At 37.5% G+C, this 21,060-nt stretch overlaps 1 protein-coding gene across 12 annotated transcripts in view; it reads right to left on the reverse strand.

Moving 5' to 3' along the window:
- Positions 1-21,060, reverse strand: part of LOC131026855 (cell division control protein 48 homolog C) — a 53,449-nt gene that overhangs the window by 21,741 nt on the left and 10,648 nt on the right. For 11 of the 12 annotated variants that reach the window (XR_009359185.1, XR_009359177.1, XR_009359171.1 and 8 more), the window contains one exon: positions 68-220. Coding sequence is in view for 4 of the 12 variants with exons in the window: in XM_059213300.1 (XP_059069283.1) it covers positions 68-109 (42 nt within the window). In the remaining 8 variants the exon portion in view is untranslated. Of the gene's footprint in view, positions 1-67; positions 237-21,060 lie in introns of those variants that run through there. The other variant, XM_059213315.1, reaches the window with a different exon arrangement.

Here is a 21,060-nt window from a genome sequence, read left to right on the forward strand (position 1 = left end):
TCCAAATTTTAAGACGAATGACATTTCTCGCACATTCAGAACAGGAACAAACTTGTATCAATCATACCTCATATTCCTCTGGGTGCTTGATCCGCCTAACAACATACATTTCAAAATCCTTGCGCAGAGAACTAAGAGCCCCCACATCATCCCATTTAACATTTGGGATGGCAGAAAATCCTTCCCTTCGAGTTGATGGTTGCACCTTGGTTGCAGCTTCCTAGGGAAAAAAGGTCAATTGCAACAATAATGCATTAGTGGAATTTGTAAGACACATAACTTTAACAAAAAGATTTTACTCCTGAATTTTGGAAAAAGATGAGCACAGATAAATTCTAGATGTGAAAAAATGATGTGAGTAAATAAAAAAATCATAGTTCATCAAATAGAAGGATATGAACATACTGAAAGGATGCCTCATATGATTAAGAAATAAAAAACTAGCAAAGAATATGGTAAAGAAGCAAACAAAAGTTTTAGGATGCCAATTATGAATAATGGTCGAGCTTCTCACAGTATTGTCATAGCCTTAATTAATAGTCATATTACCTCTTAAAGTCAATATTCCTTGACTTTATTCAGTTTAAAAGGTCTCCGAGACCTTGACAGTAAGAACTAAACCTGTTTCCTCCATTCAAATTTAAGTATTACCAGATATTATCATTGATCTCCACATATATCTTAGTAATACGATTAATTGATGGGAATCCTACTTGCACTAAGAGCATCTATACTATTGCACAATAGGTTTAGTGGAAAACTAAGAATAGAAGCACTACAATAAGCTATAGCTACTGTATGAGATAACATGGCAATAGTAAAAGCAATCATTGAACAATTGCTATATAACTATTAGTTTTGCCAGAGCAGTAGACATATAGCTGTGCTGCATAAAGCTTTGTAAAACTTGGTTATTCAATTCGTTATTTTGGACAAAGGGCGATTGCCAAAGACATAGCACTATTTAGAATCATCCTGTAATGATTGCCAATAGCCTGGTACTAGTAATATGATCAAAATCAAATAATCTACCATCACTGAATCAAGAGCAGCCAGGTCTACTCACAACCTGTCTTCTTATAAGCACAAATGGAGAACTGTAAATTGTCACCCAGGGAAGCTTACCTGCAGAAAAGTACTGAAGAACCTGTTGTTTCAAAAGGCCAAAATGCTAGAGATCTGAATAACTACATTAGATTCTAGAAGAAAATACAATGATCAAAATTCCAATCAAAGAAATTTCTCAACCTCCTCCATCAGCTGCATTCCTAATGTCACTCCCCCTCCTCAAGATAATGGTCAAGCACATAAATTTTCCTATAAAAGAAAGGAAGAGGATGAATAAAGATGTCCAAACCAATTCAAGTTCCATTTACAAAACCATTTCATTCATCTTCATACTTCAAGAATCCTGCAAACTTTTTATATTCTTCTCTATTCTTTCCCTAGCTCAAGTTAATCATATTTTTGTTATCATATTGATTACAGAGAAGACTTCATTGAAATATTCATTGAAAGTCCTATAAAAAATATTCTTGTCCTTGATCTTCTTGATCTCCCAAAGATGATCCCAACATAAGCAGCTGCTATGTGATCTTCCACATCTCTCACATAATTGTTTAACAAGAAATGTTTCTTCATATATACTGACCATGGTTCACGACTGCATCAACATTGTCCTCATGAATTCCTTGTTGACCTCCTTCTTGTGGTTCTACCTCATTTCATTGAGAAATCATTCTGATTTGCAAAAAAGAGTGGTCTGGAAAAGATTCTGCCACAAATTTACATAAATGGGGGTTTGGTTTAAGAAGCAAAAAAGGCATGCAAATGAAGCTGCAAAATCTAGAAATGTGTAATGTCCCTTTTCTGGTCCATTTCAACATCCTTGGAAACCCCCAACATCTGAACAGTGGCAACTTTATCAAATAGGTATTCTGGCATGGCAAGGTTCCTAGAGCTAACATGAGTACAAAGACACTTTCTGTGTGCAGATCCGACATTCTAAGAGCACTCCACACTTCTTGGGGGAGTCTGTCAACTCCGGAGAGAGTCAATTTTCATTTAGACATAGATTATGCATTTAAGATATTGGTGGTATGGTCAGAATTCATATTTTGGGGCCTGTTAATGGGCTGAAAAGGGTTAATCCTTTAAGTCACGCAGCTAGTCCAGTATCATGGCAGCCTCCAGAGCAAGGATGGATCAAGGTGAATCTTGATGGCACTGCTAGAAGAAATCCAGGCCCATCAAGTGCTGGATATGTGGCTAGAGATTATCAAGGCCAAATTATGGCTAGTTGTAGTCAATGATTAGGTGTGGGCTCCAATAACAAAGCAGAGGTCAATGCGGCTCTTTTGCAGTTCAAGTGGCAAGCAAGTTGGGGGTGGAGAATCTTAACCTCGAAGGAGATTCTCAGATTACAATGCATGATATACTAAGAGGCAAGACTGAAAATCGGAAGCTTGATAAAGACATTCAAAGAATTAAAAGTTTTCTTTCCTCCTTCCAAAGATATAAGGTAACTCATGTTTTGAGAGATGGTAACAAAGAGGCAGATGTGTTAGTGAATTTGGCTTTCAACCTCCAAGAAGGGGAGATTAAGTTGTGCTTTAACCACCCTAACGGTCAAAATGATGGAGGGGGTGGAAGGCCATGGTGGATGGGTTTCAGTCATTTGGGAATTGAGGTGGCAGGTTTAGTAGGTGGATGAGATGGCAAATTTTAATTGCAGGCTAAGCGGAAGTAGTGGAGGTCGTAGCCATGGTGTCAGATTGGTTAATAAATGGGAGGTAGCTGATCCGATGTTGAAGCATGCGTATCCAAGCAGGGAGATCCTTTCGTACAGAAGATGAGAGATGGTGCAGTGGTTTGTTTCTGATGGCAGCGAACCGAGCATGCCTCATACACAATTAGATATTGATCTCAACAAGGAAAAAGATAAATTAATTGTTTTCCTCCCTGATTTGTCAGGTGCATTTAAAAGAAACTTCTCAAAATTGGAGATTTAGACTTTGGCTTAGTTGGCATTATTGAGGCATGAAGATATCAATCGGCATCATTTAATAAGTCAAGTGGCGTTACGTTGTTTGCGGCCTTAAAAATTTCATGTGTGCAGAGGCTATGTGCAATTGTGTTCTATCGTCCGGGTGAAGATTGTGAGACACACTGAGTGGGAAGCCATTTTTGAGTGGGAATGGAAGTAAATATTTCATTGCAAGCATCAAAAGCTATGGTAGCCTTTTGGGGGCACATTTCAGACGAGCACCTATTGCATGTTTTCAAGTTTGATGATCGTGATTTCTTGAATAGGGTCAAAATAATTTTGGGACACGAATATTTGAATGCACAATTCTGCTACCCAACAAATGCAGACATCGCCACCATGTTTCTGACATGGTGTTTTGAATTGGAGTCCAAAGACACAGTGAATTGGCTGATTAGTAATTGTGTTAAAGAGGAGTAGTGTAGGGGTTTGGAAAGATTCACGATGATGGTGAGGGATGGAGAAGGTTTTGTGTGCCCTGGCGGAGATTGGCTACATGTGAGCGAGTTCGCTCCTCCATTGAGGCCATTCCTCCTTTGGAGTGCCAACTGCAACAAGGAGGTGCGCAAGGCTTCTGCCCAGATCAAGATGAACGGAGTCGAAGAATACTTGAGGGCAAGGAATGCACAGAACATTAGGGAAGAGCTTGCAAAGTGAGGGCCTTATGTTGAGTAGTAACCACCATTGATTGAGGCTTCTACTTCGAAACGAAAACAAGGAAGGCCAGTGAGGTCATCGAAAACGAAGTCGATCCGTGCTCTGCTGATAGGCGAATCCTCAAGCCACAGAGATGGTGCAGAAAGGACTGAATCCACGGCTGCTCAATCAGAATTAGAGGTTGTTAAAGGCACTATTCGGGAGGCAAGTTAGTTTTGTTTCATCCTGTAAGAGTAGTAATGTTGCATCTAGGGGTTAGCCCTTTTGTATTTTGTAATTGGGATGGGGCGGATGTAGGATGTTTCAACTGTTTTGACCGGTGTTGCAGGGTTGGGGGATGTTTTTTGGTGTATAATTTTCATAACTTTTGCAAACAATGTAATATCTTTTTTAATATCAATATTAAGTACTAATTATTTTCTGTATCTTTGGTGATTGTGCACAAATTAATTAAATTATTAAATAATTAAGGTATTAAATTGTCATTAAGTGAAAAAATTAGAAGACAGCTTATATTAATTATTTAAAAAGGGGATTGTTATATGGAGAAATAAAAGTGACTTATTTATAGGCCCAAAAAAAAACTTAAATTAAATGGTCACTTTATTCAGGAAATTAAAGGTTATCAAAAATAATATTTTATTATTTTAAAAAAAGTTATATAAAGAGATGAATGAGAAGGAATAGGAATTGTTGCATTTTATCTTTATCCCTGGTTTCAAGAGATTAAATTTTATTCATTTTTCAGCTGAAGGACAAAAACCCTTTTGGTAATCAATTGTGGACGGAAACCCACCTAGCTAATCCAGTGGATTCATACAAGATTCATGAATGTGATTAAATGGTGAAGCAGAGATTTATCAAATGGATTTACAAGGCAAAAAGATATTTGATATTGGAGAGTTGTCCAAGTACTTTACTTTTGTTCATTCCAGTTGTGAGATTTCAATGATATACATATATGCAGGATTTATTTATAAATACAGCTAGGAATTACCTGGGTCTAAACCCAACGCAACATATTAAAATACCCTAGCTGCATCTTTGGAGACTATCATATCGATTTTAATAAGGACATGGGATTGTTTTAAAAGTTATTGCTGGCTTTTAGAGGAATCCTAATGCCTTCAGGACTCTAAGAAACTCTGCTGCGCAGCTTTTATCTAATAGAAAATGACACAAACTTAGAATCACAGCTTCCTTTTTGTAGTCATGGGTTATAAAATAATGAAATGGACATATATGTGGGGTGATGGGAGTTTATTTCCCTCAGCCACCCTTTCTAAGAATGCCTGCGTAAATTAAAGCCAAAGGATATCATAGCAATGTTTTAGCACCAGACTTGGCTGTGGGAAGTGTAAGAAGGTATATTAAGGTCATTGTTGGGCATAAGTGAATATTACATGCCCAATTCCAGGTCAACACCCAGATATACGTTATTATTGGCATCAAATTTGGAACCTGGGAATGACAAAGAACCACAAAGGAGGTCACAGCTAATGATAGGAGGCTCTGCAGTCTTCATAGTAACATGTGTTGAGAGTCTGGTGAAAACAATCAACATTCAAGTCACCAGTAGTTGGAGAAGTTGGGAATTATTGCATGTTATGTTCTCATAAGAGAAATAAGCAGTAGTAGGCAAGATTGCCCATTTGTTGTTATACGTCTTTGCAAAGTAATAAAGGAGGGTAGCAAGGCAAATTGCCATTACCAGAACTGGTTTTTCCTGCACACTAGAGTTTTCCAAGATAAAATCAATGTGTTGCGAGTTGTTTCATGTCAGTTTATGCTTGAAGCTCAGTAGTTCCTCATAATAATCTGAACTTTTCGTTTGCTAAGCATGTAGGAGAGTATTAAATATTCTAATTGATTTCTAAATTCCAAAAGTGAATATCATAGTGAAATTTAATCTTTTGTAGACGAGTTGAAGGATTTTGCATGATTATAACAAGAGCTCAAAGTGTGTAATGTCCCCTTCCTAGTTGATAGGCAGTTAAGCAGGGATTGGCCTATCATCTGGTTTTCGTAGGCCAATGGAGTGAAGAGGGAACCCATTCAAGAGTCATGGAGCCTTGCAGGGGGCTTTGTGAGCTGATTCAGACCTTCAGATGACAGTTCCTACTTTTTAGGGAGGTCTCCTATTTTTTAGAGAGAACTGGTAGTTGACTGGATGACCATTTGGGGGACCAAGGAGCAGAGCATGATCCTTTTGAGCAGTTACAGGTGTTTGGAGAGAGGTTCCTATTTTTCAGGGCGAGTCCCTACTTTTTAGGAAGAACTATCAGTTGTCTTGTAGGACTCAGACAACACCAGTGATCACGGTGCTTTAGACAGAATTCAGATCTGAGTCGCGGATTTGAATAAATTAGGAAATATTAAAATATTTACTAAGTTGGATTAAATAAATAATAATAAAGAGAAATAATATAATCACTTTATATTAATAAAGTGGCCCCTTGGCACATTTTCCTAGAAGTTATAACCTAAAAGTTATAACTTAATAATATGGCCACTTTTAATGAGGAATTAGACCCTCAATGAGTCAAACCACTTAGGGGAAGTAATTTTTTAATAAAAATAAACATTTTAACATGTTTTATGATGCCAAGAATCCAACCCTAACACCAACAAATTAGGGTTTGAGGAATGTTAAAAGAGCATTTGGGAGTTCATTTGTGCATTATGTTTTGATGATTTTTGAAGAATTCTTTACCTTCAACAGGTTTGCAGCATATTGGTAGAGTTCTGGAGCAAATTTGAGGATGAAAACCTCCAAATTGCAGGTGTAGGACGAAAACCCTCACATCTATCAGCAAATTGATCTTCATTGGAGGCTCTTTTCAGGTCATTGGGACCAAATTTCAAGAGAAAATCAGAGTTTGTCAGCAGCTACAACAAGGTACAATCTGATTTTAAGATCTGAGCAGAAATTTGGAGATTATTTCAGAGTTGGTAGTAATTTGGGGTTAGCCATTCATACCCTAGCTGAATCGTACCCCTTGGAGCAACATGGAGCTTCAAGAAAATAAATACAAGGGTTTTAACTTGGTTCTTAGCTACAAAATTTATTATTAGCAGCAAATAAGAAGAATTCCAACAATAATTTGGTGAAATTGGTTCATTCTAGAGCTACAGGAGCAAATTAGTGGGTAGAAAGCACACCAAATTGGACTCTCTCCTGGGGAAAGTTCAGAAATTGCATTGGAATCAGGATTTCTTCACAAATTTGTTTTTGATAATTATTCAGTCGATGAATAAAACTCATTGGAGCCATTAGTTGCAGCTGGAGGTGCTTCATTCAATCTTTCCACCTGTTCTGGCCGATAAATCACCTTTAATTCCCAACACTATACTCCTAGTAGGCCATTATTGGCTTGGGTTGTTAAAAATAATCATTTATTTCCATTTGTTCTTTGTTGATAAATAAAATCAGAAGTCTGAAATTCGTTTTCAGTCAATTATTTTATGTATTGCATTTGTTATTCATTTTGCATTGTCAAATTCCAAAAGTCAATAGCACGCAAGTTATCCTAAAAACCTCAAACTGCATTAAAAAACCAAAATTCTGTTAGGTCCCGGAGACAACTGAGAGGGGGGCGGGGGGGAGTGAATAAATTGTCCAATAAATTCAAACCAAAATTAACTTAACCAAAACTTAGTGCTTAATACCAGTAAACCACACTTTATGCCGGTAGACAGTTTTATCAGTTAATTGCAGTACCGGTAAAGATTAATGCATGAAACAGAGAGACAAATAACATACACAACACATAACACAGTTATTTGTACGTGAAAACCCTGTAAGGGAAAAACCACGGTGGGAAGCCTTACCCACAATCAAATGATACTATTGCAGATAGTATGTGTGTACAATATGGAGTCTGCACATGCAGAAAGGCCAGCTGCCTAGAGCTCACTGCTCAATTACAAGATGGGAGTTACACTGACTACAATTGGATGATTAAATCCAATGATAATGTACTGCTCAAGATAGCATCTTCTTATGCTGGATTCAGTACCGGTTTAGCTTTGATATGTCTTCATCAAATACCTTCCTTCAATCTTCAAATGATGTCTGCATGTATAGCTCTGCTTATTTTCGCATATACCTTATTCGCACTTCTTATATTCCCTTGTCGATCTCACAAATAAGATCTTACATTTATACCATAACCTAAGACCAAATGTGTAGGTCGGCTCATAATAAAATCAATTACAAGTAAATCAATATCCGATGCATCATGTCGGCTCAATGCTTTACAATATTAATAAATTATCTCCATAACGTGCCGTGCTGATCTGGAATAGATATGCTTGCCGGTGCATAACATGGACCTATTTGCCGGTAACAGCAAATATGCAAACCCGAATAAACCAATAACCAAATCGCCAAAACCAAGTGATCAATTAATGTCTTCGACATAACCAAGTAGTCTCCAAGTCATTCCAAGTGCCGGTGAACCAAATATTGGTGACTGTGCATAAGTCTCTGACTTGCCGGTGAACAAAACAAAGATCTCCAAGTGTTGACAAGTGATGACAAGTGTTGACATCAATGACAAAACCAATTAACATATCCAAAATACCAACAATCTCCCCCTTTGGCATTGATGGCAACACAAGATGGAAAAACCATCAAAGTGCCAAAACAGAAGTGCCAAAACCAAAAACCAACAATCTCCCAAAGAGATCTTTAACCAGAATTTTAAAATACATAATATCTCTCCCCAAAATGTGTTTTTCCATAATATCTCTCCCCCTTTGACATCAAATGCCAAAGGAATACAAAAACCAGATTAAAATACAAAAATACCAACTCATTACAAAATACCAATTTATCGAACTAGTCCCCCTGAGAAGTAGCTCTCTTCATCAAAGCCGGAAAAAGATTTCTCTGTTAATTCTGCCGGTTGATGACAAACATCAACTGTCTAAGTCTCTACCGGTGGGGGTATAACCCCAAGCTGCTCTCTGAGATATTCAAAAGTCTCCTTGGGCAAAGGCTTAGTAAAAATATCTGCAATCTGCTCTTTAGTATTCACATAAACCAATTTCACTTCTTTTGCTTCAACATTCTCTTTCAGAAAATTTAATTTGATAGAAACATGTTTAGTTTTAGAGTGAAGTACCGGATTCTTAGATATATCAATTGCTACTGTATTATCACAGTAAATAGTTATAGGTTCCTTGCAATTTACCTTTATGTCCTTCAACATTTGCTTGATCCATAATACCTGTGTACAATTAGTTGCTGCTGCAACATATTCTGATTTTGCTGTTGATGGTGATGTACAACTCTGTTTCTTGCTCAACCATGAAATTAGTCTGCTACCAAGAAAAATGCTCCGTCGGTGGTGCTTTTTCTGTTATCTACATCTCCTGCCCAATTTGCATCTGTGTATGCACATAGATCAAAATTTTCATCTCTAGGATACCATAAACCAAGATTTGTAGTGCCTTGTAGATACCAGAAAATCCTTTTTACTGCTGATTCATGATTTTCTTTAGGATTACTTTGAAATCTTGAAGCAATACATACTGCATTCATAATATCAGGTTTTGTTTGTGTTAAATATAGTAAACCTCCTATCATAGATTTGTATCTTGTCAGATTAACAGGTGTTGATTCATCTTTCAAAGATAATTTATCAGTTGTAGTCATAGGTGTGCTTACCGGTTTATAGTTTTCCATCCCAAATTTCTTGAGTAACTCTTTCAAGTACTTAGATTGACATAAGAATATACCTTTATCAGTCTATGAAATCTGCAATCCTAAAAAGAATTTAATCTCTCCAATCATAGACATTTCAAATTCTTGCTACATCTTATTAGAAAGCTACATCTTATTAGAAAGTCTTTACATAATTCATCTTCTCCTCCAAAGATTATATCATCAACAAAAACTTCAATAACCAAGATGTCATCATTAGTCACTTTATAATATAGATTGTTGTCAGCAATACCTTTAGTGTAACCAAGCTTCAAAAGATATTTGTCCAATCTAGCATACCAAGCTCTAGGAGCTTGCTTTAGTCCATATAAAGTTTTCCTTAACCTGCAAACCATATCCTTGTCATCTGTCAAAGAAAATCCATCAGGTTGTTCAATGTAAACTTCTTCCTCAAGATCTCCATTCAGAAATGCACATTTAACATCCATTTGATATACTTTATAGTTCTTGTGTGCTGCAAAAGCCAATAATAGTCTGACTGCCTCAATTCTAGCTACCGGTGCAAAGGTTTCATTGTAGTCAATTCCTTCTTTCTGAGAATATCCCTTACACACTAATCTTGCTTTGTTTCTGATTACCTTACCATCCTCATTAAGTTTATTTCTGAAAACCCATTTAGTTCCAATTATATTTTTGTCTTTAGGCCGGGAAACCAATGACCAAGTGTTATTCCTTTCAATTTGTTCCAATTCATCTTCCATAGCCTTAATCCAATATTTGTCTTCACATGCCTCATTAACAGTTGTAGGTTCAATTTGAGAAATAAGACATACCTCTTCATTTGCCAATCTTCCTCTAGTCATAACTCCTTGATATTTATTTCCAATTATCTGACATTCAGAGTGATTCAATCTTACATACCTGGGTGTATTCACTTGCTGTCTTTCTTCAGTCACTGTGGAATTTTCAGATGATGCCGGTGTGACTAGATCAACATTCTGTACCGTTGTACTTAATGTAGGTTCATTTGTGATTATCTCTATTGCCAGTTCAGAGTCCATTGACCTTGAATTACCTCTAAACTGCTCATCAATCTTCACATTTGCACTTTCAACAATTTTCTACAATCTTTTGTTAAAACATCTATATGCCTTGCTCGTAGATGAATAACCAAGAAATATTCCTTCATCACTTCTAGGATCAAATTTGCCAATATACTCATCTCTTCTGATATAACATTTACTTCCAAATATTCTGAAATATTTAAGAGTAGGAGTATTACCAAACCATAGTTCATGAGGGGTCTTACCGGTTTCACCTCTGATGTGAACTCTATTGAATGTATAAACCGCTGTATTGACTGCTTCTCTCCAATATATAAGAGGTAGGTTTTCTTCAGATATCATGCTTTTGGCTGCATCCAAAACTATTTTGTTCTTCCTTTCCACAACTCCATTCTGTTGGGGTGTCCGAGGTGCTGATAACTGTCTTCTGATTCCATTCACTTCACAGAATGTATTAAATTCCTTAGATGTGAATTCACCTCCTTGATCTGATCTCAAACATTTGATTTTCTTACCAGTTTCATTCTCTACCATCACTTTGAATAGTTTGAATTTTCCAAATGCTTCAGATTTCTCCCTGAGAAAAGTAACCCAACACATTCTAGAATAGTCATCAATGATTAGCATAAAATATCTATCTCCTTGTATACTTCTAGTTTTTGCATCAGCATGAATTAAATCAAGAACATTGTTAGATTTCTCCGAAATACTCTTGAAAGATGCTCTACTTGCTTTCCTAATTGACATTCCTTACATACCGGATTGTGAGGTTTAACAATTTTAGGTAAGTCTCTTAATGCCTTAGTTGTACTGATTTGCACAATGTAATCAAAATTTGCATGACAAAGTCTCTTATGCCATAACCAAATTTCATCAATATGTGCAATCAAACATGTCTTCTCATTGTTATTCAAATGAAAGATATTACCTCTAGTCTGATTATCGGTTGCAATTTCCAAACCAGTTTTGTTTAAGATTTTGCATTTACCATTCTTGAATTGTAATTGAAATCCTTTCTCAACTAATTGACCAACACTCAAAAGATTATGCTTCAAACCTTCAACATAGTAAACATTATCAGTATTGTGCTTACCATCAAAAGATATAGTGCCTTTTCCTTTGATCGAACAAGCTTTATCATCTCCAAATCTTACTAGACCTCCATTGTATTCCTGAAAAGTTAAGAATTTACTCTTATCACTAGTCATGTGATATGAACATCCAAAATCAATAATCCATTCATCCTTATCTTCAATTTTAGCTGCTAGGGCCTGTTCTACTGGTTGAACAGTAGGTGCCGATTGATCTTCTGTTATAGCAACAAAAGCCCATCCATTGTCTGTTGGATCCTCATCAGAATCATCAGTAACTCCTTCATCAGCATAATAACATGATTTGTCTCTATTCTTCTTAAACTTGTATCTCTTATAATCAGGGTTAGGCTTGTATGTTTTTTTAGCTTCTTCTCTTAATCTTGCATGTCTATCAGGACACCTAGAAGCCATATGACCAATTTTATTGTAGTTAAGACATTTAAATGGTGCTTTACCTTCATACTTACTTCCAACTGGACCTTTAGGCATTTTCCTTGCAAATAGTGCTTCAAGCTCTTCCAGTTCTTCATTCTCCTTCCTGATTTCTTCAAGTTCTCTTGCATAGAAGGCTTTCCAATCAGATTTCTCAGATGATGATGATGCTACAGATGATGATGATGCTTTAAAAGCTAAATCAGTTTTAATAGTAGCAACAGGACCAAATTCCTCAAGTTCAAAAGCTGAATGTTTTCCAACCAAAGTATCTCTAGATACTGATGCATTAGGCATTGTTCTCAATTCATTTATAGCAGTAACTTTCATTTTATATGCCGGTGGAAATGCTCTTAAAACTTTAGAAACAATCTCATCTTCACTTAAGGTTCCTCCACAACATTGTATACCCAAAACAATTTCATTTACTCTTTCCATGAAAGCAGAATTCCTTTCATCTTCTTCCATTTTCAGATTTTCATACCTGACCTGGAAGCATTCAAGTTTTGCAATTTTGACTGTGGTATCACCTTCATTCAATGTTTCCAATTTGTCCCAAATAGCTTAAGCAGTAGATCTATCTGATAATCCTATGATTTGCTGATTTGACAATACGCTCAAAAGTGCTTCTCTTGCTTTGCAATCATTTTCCTCATCTTTAGCCAAGGTTGGTGGATTAGGTTGACCTTAAGTAGCAGCAGTATAACCATTCTTTGTAACATCCCATATGTCCTTTCCAATGCAATTCAAATGTGTCTCCATCCTGATCTTCCATATGCCATAATTAGTTCCATCAAGCTTCAGACTGTCCTTCATGAAATAGTTAGTAGACATTGGATCTCCTCAAGTTGTTAAACTTCTGCAAAAGAGGACTAGGCTCCGATACCAATTCTTAAGTCCTGGAGACAACTGAGAGGGGGGGGGGGGGGTGAATCAGTTGTCCAATAAATTCAAACCAAAATTAACTTAACCAGAACTTAGTGCTTAATGCCGGTAAACCACACTTTATGCCGGTAGACAGTTTTATCAGTTAATTGCAGTACTGGGAAAGATTAATGCATGAAACAGAAAGACAAATAACATACACAACACATAACACAGTTATTTGTACGTGGAAACCCTGTAAGGGGAAAAACCACGGTGGGAAGCCTTACCCACAATCAAATGATACTACTACAGATAGTATGTGTGTACAATATGGAGTCTGCACATGCAGAAAGGCCAGCTGCCTAGAGCTCACTGCTCAATTACAAGATGGGAGTCACACTGACTACAATTGGATGATTAAATCCCATGATAATGTACTGCTCAAGATAGCATCTTCTTATGTTGGATTCAGTACCGGTTTAGCTCTGATATGTCTTCATCAAATACCTTCCTTCAATCTTCAAATGATGTCTGCGTGTATAGCTTTGCTTATTTTCGCACTTCTTATATTCCCATTCGTATTCCCATGTCGATCTCACAAATAAGATCTTACATTTATACCATAACCTAAGATCACATGTGTAGGTCGGCTCATAATAAAATCAATTACAAGTAAATCAATATCCGATGCATCATGTCGGCTCAGTGCATTTACAATAATAATAAATTATCTCCATAACGTGCCGTGCTGATCTGGAATAGATATGCTTGCCGGTGCATAACATGGACCTATTTTCCGGTAACAGCAAATATGCAAACTCAAATAAACCAATAACCAAATCGCCAAAACCAAGTGATCGATTAATGTCTTCGACATAACCAAGTAGTCTCCAAGTCATTCCAAGTGCCAGTGAACAATATAACCTGCCGGTGAACCAAATACCGGTGACTGTGCATAAGTCTTTGACTTGCCGGTGAACAAAACAAAGATCTCCAAGTGCTGATAAGTGTTGACAAGTGATGACAGGTGTTGACATCAATGACAAAATCAATCAACATATCCAAAATACCAACAAATTTCAACCGCTGGTCAAAGAAATCAAACTTATAAAAACATATCAAATCATTCCAATCAGCATTCGGGATCTTTCAGTGGTATCAGAGCATCGAACCTACCAGCCTGTTTGGTAAAATCGATTCAGCTACAAGTCAGTACAATGGCTAGAGTTAAGGATGGCAGATTAGACCTATTTTCCTTCCTGCTTCACAAACGAAGGAAAATAAACATTCAAGAATAAATGGGCACTTTAAGATTTCATCTCCATCAACAAGTACAAGTAAGATGCCTCTTGCCAAGGCATTCAATGAAACAATTATGAGCAGCCACCGTAGGTATTACACTCTTCCTAAGGAGATACTTTGGTCTGTACAAGTTCATATCTGTGGCAAAGAAGGAAAGAAGAATCAAAGGATGACACATAAAGCAATGGGAAAGAAGAGTCAAGGGCGCAAGAACAAGGTATGGAAAATGAACTAATTGAAGGGCAGACATAGTCTACAAATGACCACAAAGTAATAAAAAATTCAACATCTTGTGGGAGTTCTAAAGAAGAAACAACTTTGGGTCAAGTAGAGATTCATAACAACAATAACATAACTTCACCATCTCAAGTTATGCCATCTTTTGGTCAAGAAGAGAATAATGTTTGTATACTAGATTTGAGGGTACACATGGTGCAAACATGGGTTATGATAAGATGAATAATATAACCTATCACAAATCAGATTTTGTGCATTTCGGAACAGCTGATATAGAGCAATCCCAGAGGATGAATGTAGAATGGTTGGCATGAGCCATGCAAGCCAAGTTGTTAGCTCATCAGGCCAAGCTTCAACTTCGCACATTCATGATACTCATCACCATATTGGTAAGGAGAAACAAAAGCTATCTACTTCTAATTTTTCAGTTGATATTGGTTATTCTCTACATGGTGTTGATGAATTTGATGATGAGACTCATAGTGGACCAACCACTAATGAGTTATCCTTGATTGGCACAAAAGGTGTTCCCAATGCACCTTTGATTTTGTCACCTCTTTCATATGATAGGGCAGCGCTGTACTTATTGATTGGTGACTTAGTTTTCTTAGATTTGACAGTGGCCTATGAAGATCAGCATGTAAGGGACTTCATTTGGTGCATGGCTAAACAAGATATTTACTTGGCATCCTCCAATGAAGACATACTAACTTGTGGAGAAATTGGGCAAGTTGCAGCCACTGATCGCATGTTTTGGAGAGGTTTCCATCAGACTTTCCTTGTTGGAAATTGGCTCATTGATGGGTTCATATCAACATTGATGGTTGGTGGTACTTGTGGCTTCAATTGGAGTGAAGTTCTCAACTGGTTAGATGATGTCCAGGTTCACAGCAGCAACATAATGAGTATTGACATGATGGATAGATATGACATGCAAAGATTTGGGATCTTGGTATTGACATGTGTGGTGCATTTCTTCAGTGGATCCCTGATGAGTTTTTTCACTTTGGGTATACAGATGTTTATATTAGAGTAGCGCAGCGGTTGGGTGAAGCAACGTTTCTCGGATTAATATGGGATCCAGGAATTGGTTTTCAGTGTGCAGGTATAGATTGTTTGAGGGCAAGCAATCTCCGGGAAGGGAGGACTGTAATGTCCCCTTCCTAGGTGACAGGCAGTTGAGTAGGGATTGGCCTATCATTTGGTTTCCGTAGGCTAGTGGAGTGAAGAGGGAACCCATTCAGGAGTCATGGAGCCTTGCAGGGGGCTTTATGAGCTGATTCAGATCTTCAGACGACAATTCCTACATTTTAGGGAGGTCTATTTTTTAGGGAGAATTGGCAATTGACTAGATGACCACCTGAGGGACTAAGAAGCAAAGAAGGATCCTTTTGAGCAGTTACAGGTGTTTGGAGAGGGGTTCCTATTTTTTAGGGTGAGTCCCTACTTTTTAGGAGGAACTGTCAGTTGGCCTGCAGGACTCAGGCAACATCAGTGATCACAGTGCTTTAGACAGAATTTAGATCTGAGTCGCGGATTTGATTTTATGAATAAATTAAGAAATATTAAAATATTTCCTAAGTTGGTTTAAATAAATAATAATAAAGTGAAATAATATAATCACTTTATATTAATAAAGTGGCCCCTGGCACATTTGCCTAGAAGTTATAACTTAAAGGTTATTACTTAATAATATGACCACTTTTAATGAGGAATTAGACCCTCAATGGGTAAAACCGCTTAGGGGAAGTATATTTTTAATAAAAATAAACATTTAACATGTTTTATGATGCCAATAATCCAACCCTAACCCCAAATTCGAATTAGGGTTTGAGGAATGTTAAAAGAGCATTTGAGAGTTCATTTGTGCATTATGTTTTGATGATTTTTGAAGAATTATTTACCTTCAGCAGGTTTGCAGCATATTGGTAGAGTTCTGGAGAAAATCTGGGGAGCAAATTTGGGGATGGAAACCTCCAAATTACAGGTGTAAGACAAAAACCATCACATCTATCAGCATAATGATCTTCATTGGAGGCTCTTTTCAAGTCATTGAGACCAAATTTCAAGAGCAAATCAGAGTTTGTCAGTAGCTACAACAGGGTTACAATCTGATTTTTAGATCTGAGCAGGAATTTTGAGATTATTTCAGAGTTTGGTAGCAATTTGGGGTCAGCCATTCATACCCTAGCTGAATCCTACCACTTGGAGCAACCTGGAGCTTCAAGAAAATAAATACAAGGGTTTTAACTTGGTTCTTAGGTACTAAATTTATTGTTAACAGCAAATAAGAAGAATTCCAACAATAATTTGGTGAAATTGGTTCATTCTAGAGCTACAGGGGCAAATCAGTGGGTAGAAAGCACACCAAATTGGAGTCTCTCCTGGGGAAAGTTCAGAAATTGCATTGGAATCAGGATTTCTTCACAAATTTGTCTTTGATAATTATTCAGTAGGTGAATAAAGCTCATTGGAGCCATTAGTTGCAGCTAGAGGTGCACCTGTTCTAACCAATAAATCACCTTCAATTCCCAACACTATACTCCTGGTAGGCCATTATTGGCTTGGATTGTTAAAAAATAATCATTTATTTCCATTTGTTCTTTGCTGATAAATAAAATCAGAAGTCTGAAATTCTTTTTCAGTCAGTTATTTTATGTATTGCATTTGTTATTCATTTTGCATTGTCAAATTCCAAAAGTCAATAGCATGCAAGTTATCCTAAAAACCTCAAACTGCATTAAAAATCCAAAATTCCAACCGTTGGTCAAAGAAATCAAACTTAGAAAAACATATCAGATTATTCCAATCAGCATTCAGGATCTTTCAAAGTGCGGCCATGGAGATATTGAATGCACAAGGTACAGCACCAGTAAGCCACATGAGAGGCATCACGAAAACTTGGGAATGGTTTAGGCAACAACAAAAGCATGTGAGTAGGCAACAAGGTAAACTTGACAAAGAACAGACTTCCATCAGCACGTTGGTTAAAATATGGCAAAGAAACTTGGTACATCAACTATAACACGAAAGAAAAATATTTTCTAAATGAACCTAATAAAGAACAAAGAGTGTGACTCCATTTAACGTTGAAAGAAAAGTAGAAATCAAGCCTTTTATTAATGGACAAATTACTGCAGAAATATTAGAGAATGGATTAAGCAAATGGATGTTTATTTTTGTATGCTCTTGTATGGGGGGAAGCATATGTTGCAAATTGTAACAAAAGGAAAAAGCCAATAGTTAATAAATGAAAAGAATCCATAAAATTAATAAGGAAGAATATCTATCCCAAAGGCCATAATATTGTATTACAAACAACAAAGTGATCAAAGTGTGCAGGAATCAACATGAAATTCCATTGACAAGCTATGGTGAATGGCAAGGATCTTGAAGAGAACATGATGACAAAATATCTCAGCACACTCCATACTCAAATATGAAGGAGGGTAATCACCACTAATCTAAGGGACTTGGACTAGACATGTATCCAAGCATACTATGTTGAGGAGGAGAAGAAGAGGTACAAAGGTGAGTCTTTTAAATTCAAAGAGGAAAATAAGAAAATTTGGAAAACAAAAAAGGCTACTGTAGTAGTGCAAAAGAAGGATAATAAAGATACTTTTACTTTACAAAACTTAATCAATCATAGTAGCAATGCTTCAAAACTTAACCAACCATAAATGCAAGCAAATAGAGTTACGTGGAAACCCTTGTTGGAGAAAACCACAACAAAATATTGCTTTTGTATTAGAAACTTCTTACAATCTTTGTAGGTACCAACCCACAAGTGACACCAATCCTTTTTTAATGATTTGCAAAAATCAACCCACTAGAGAAACCAATCCCCACAACTGAGCACCACCTCTGCAAGAGACACCAATCTCTTTGAAAACAAGACACCAGCCTCCAAAAGAATAAAGTGAAAAGTGCTTGATCTCCTTGTTGAATCAGATCTGATCCTCCTCCACAAATTTACTCAAAAATTGCTTCCTTAAATCTGCTTACGATCTTAAAAAATCTCTGCTCATAGGTCTGCAATAATTTGCCCTTAAAGTTTACAATAATTCACCTTCAAAGTCTTCTCTTAGGTCTGCAATAATTCACCCTTAAAGTCTGCAATAATTCACCTTCAAAGCATGCAATAATTCACTTTCAATTCTGCTGTTATATTTGTGTTGTGTAGCTAGGTCGGATCCCTTGTAGGGCCGACCTAGTGCACAAAATGCCAAGTGGCCTGTTGGCCTTGGCATTTGGATATATCAGTTGTATGAGCCTAATTTGGGGCAAGCCCTATTTGGGCGAACCGCTTGTGTGTAACTTGTGATTAAGTTAAATGTAACTTGCAACTAAGGGAGACTCATATGTAACTTGTAATATATAGGTCTGACCCTATCCTTGGCGCCAAAAGTATATGGCCGACTTGAGGTCTATTAGGAGGTATTGATTCATATATATGCAAGGTCATGATTACATCAATAGACATGAATTCAACAACATGAAGGTCATGTAGTGTGCTTGGGGGTGACGATAAGAGCTTATCGTCTATGGTTGGGAAGGCAACAGATCTGATGTTTTTCTGTGATTAACGAGCACTACCATAAAATCAACATGGTATCAGATCGGGTTCCTTCTATAGAGCCTAACCGCTTGAAGGTAGATCCTATGTTTTTGAGGGAGTTCAATACACCACATAGAGGAGAGGCAAGGGGAAAACCAAAAATAGAGTGGAATGAAGAATTTTTGGTCAAGCGAAGAAACATGGCGGAAGCACTGGTACTACGCGGCACAATGGAGGGGCACTCAAACCAAGTGACGACCATTGCGACACCCATCGACAATTCGGACATGATTGTGACTGCCTCGCGTGACCGCACAATCAGTTGTGGAACACTTTGGGCGAGTGCAAGTACACGATCCAGCCCAATGCTGATGGACACTCTAACTGGATTAGCTGCGTGCACAACAACACATCTCTCCTCCATGCAGGCTGCGCACTTGTGGTTGTGTGACTGTCGATGTGCTTTTGCATTTGGTGGCCCTACTTTGTGTGGCCCATATTTTGGCTAACCCAGCTATTTCGCAGGCTCATTTTGAGCTATTCAGACCAAAGGACTTGCTTGGTTCCTTCATTGGCAGTTTGATTGGCCCGATCAAAGTTTGGGCTTGTGTTAATCACTTGTGGAGTACTTTCCTTTGGCTGGGTGATCATGGTTGGCAAGATCACGATTTGCAGATCTCTGTGGATCCAACGAGATATATTTTGTAGAGATGCGTTGGCGCATATCCCGTGTGATTAATCTGTGTGACTCATCATCCTTGTGGCAGCTGATCCAGTCGAGAGGGGGGACTTTTTCCTTCTTGGCATCGATTCTTGGAGTTTCCATTAGACCTGCATTTTATAGAAGTGTTTCTTGGCGATTAGCAACACCATTTCATTGGTGTCGTTTAGCATCAGATCGGGTTTCGTTGCTATTGTGATAGATCAAGTGTTTTTCAGTTTGGTCAATGCATATTACCAGCATGCATTCTCCTCAGCCAGATCAAGTCGATTCATATTGGCTTATTGTTGAGAGTTTGCAGTGACAAATGTATGTATTGTTGCGGACAACATCATCATTGCTTGTGTCGATTGCCTCTTGTTCTACAGTTTAGAACTTGCTTAGTCGACATATGTCATTGTGTGGTCAACTCTCCATTTGCCTTGGTTCGTAGGTGCTCACATTATTTTGGCTTGATCGATCTGTTCTTGATGGTGGTTTCGTTCATCTGATCTCTACCCAAGGAATTTTTGCTTAGATCAACATTCTGCCCAATACTCATTATATTTTGCGGTTTGCTTTTTTTGGGTGATCGATTTCTTTCATCATCAACTGTTGTGGGTTTCTCTTCCTATGTTTCCATTTTTGTTGTGGAATCCATTCATTGGTTTTATGTGTATGGGGTCAAAAGCGAATGGAGGAACCTAACGATCAGGAATGGTGGAGAAGGCCTCACATCATCCTAGAAGCTCCGAAGCATTCATCTTGCTGAAGCCTGCATAGGTATAAGTGGATGGGGTTGTGAATCGGATGATATTGCAACTCAAGGTCCAGTTATTTGAGTTCTTACTTATGTCGCTCTTGAAGATCATCTGACGTTTGTTCTAGGGTGGGCACACCCTACTACAGATGATGGTTAAGCTATGCACGGAGCAGATATTGTGGACAGATGATGAGTGATGGCAAGGGCCAAAGGCCACGCAGCCATCAGAGCATCACTAGGTGCTTCGGTGTGATCAATCCAAGTGAATGGAAATTCCATTGCTAAGCAAAATTATAAAAGATAAGTACTCTTTATGTTTGAATAATGTTCATGAATTTTTTCATTAAGTCATGCTATATCATTGAATAGTGAATCATGTATTGGCATTTCCCCTCACTATCATTATCTCTCTCTGAAATGCTTCCAGGATGAATCAGAGATTGCATTTCTTCGCAGAGGAAGAATCAGCATTCAAAGGGAGTCTGACATATTGTCAGAAGTAACCTTGGACGAAGAGGTCATAAGGTTGATATTTGCTTCAGAGGGAGCTTGTTTTTTCAGCTTCAGAGGAAGCCTGACATTTCAGCTTCAGACGGAGCTTGACATTTCCAGCTTCAAAGGGAGCCACGTCATCATGAAGATTTGGTTAATGCATTTTTCTCTGTG

Source organism: Cryptomeria japonica, chromosome 1, assembly GCF_030272615.1.
Source record: "Cryptomeria japonica chromosome 1, Sugi_1.0, whole genome shotgun sequence".
NCBI classification, from domain to species: Eukaryota; Viridiplantae; Streptophyta; class Pinopsida; order Cupressales; family Cupressaceae; genus Cryptomeria; species Cryptomeria japonica.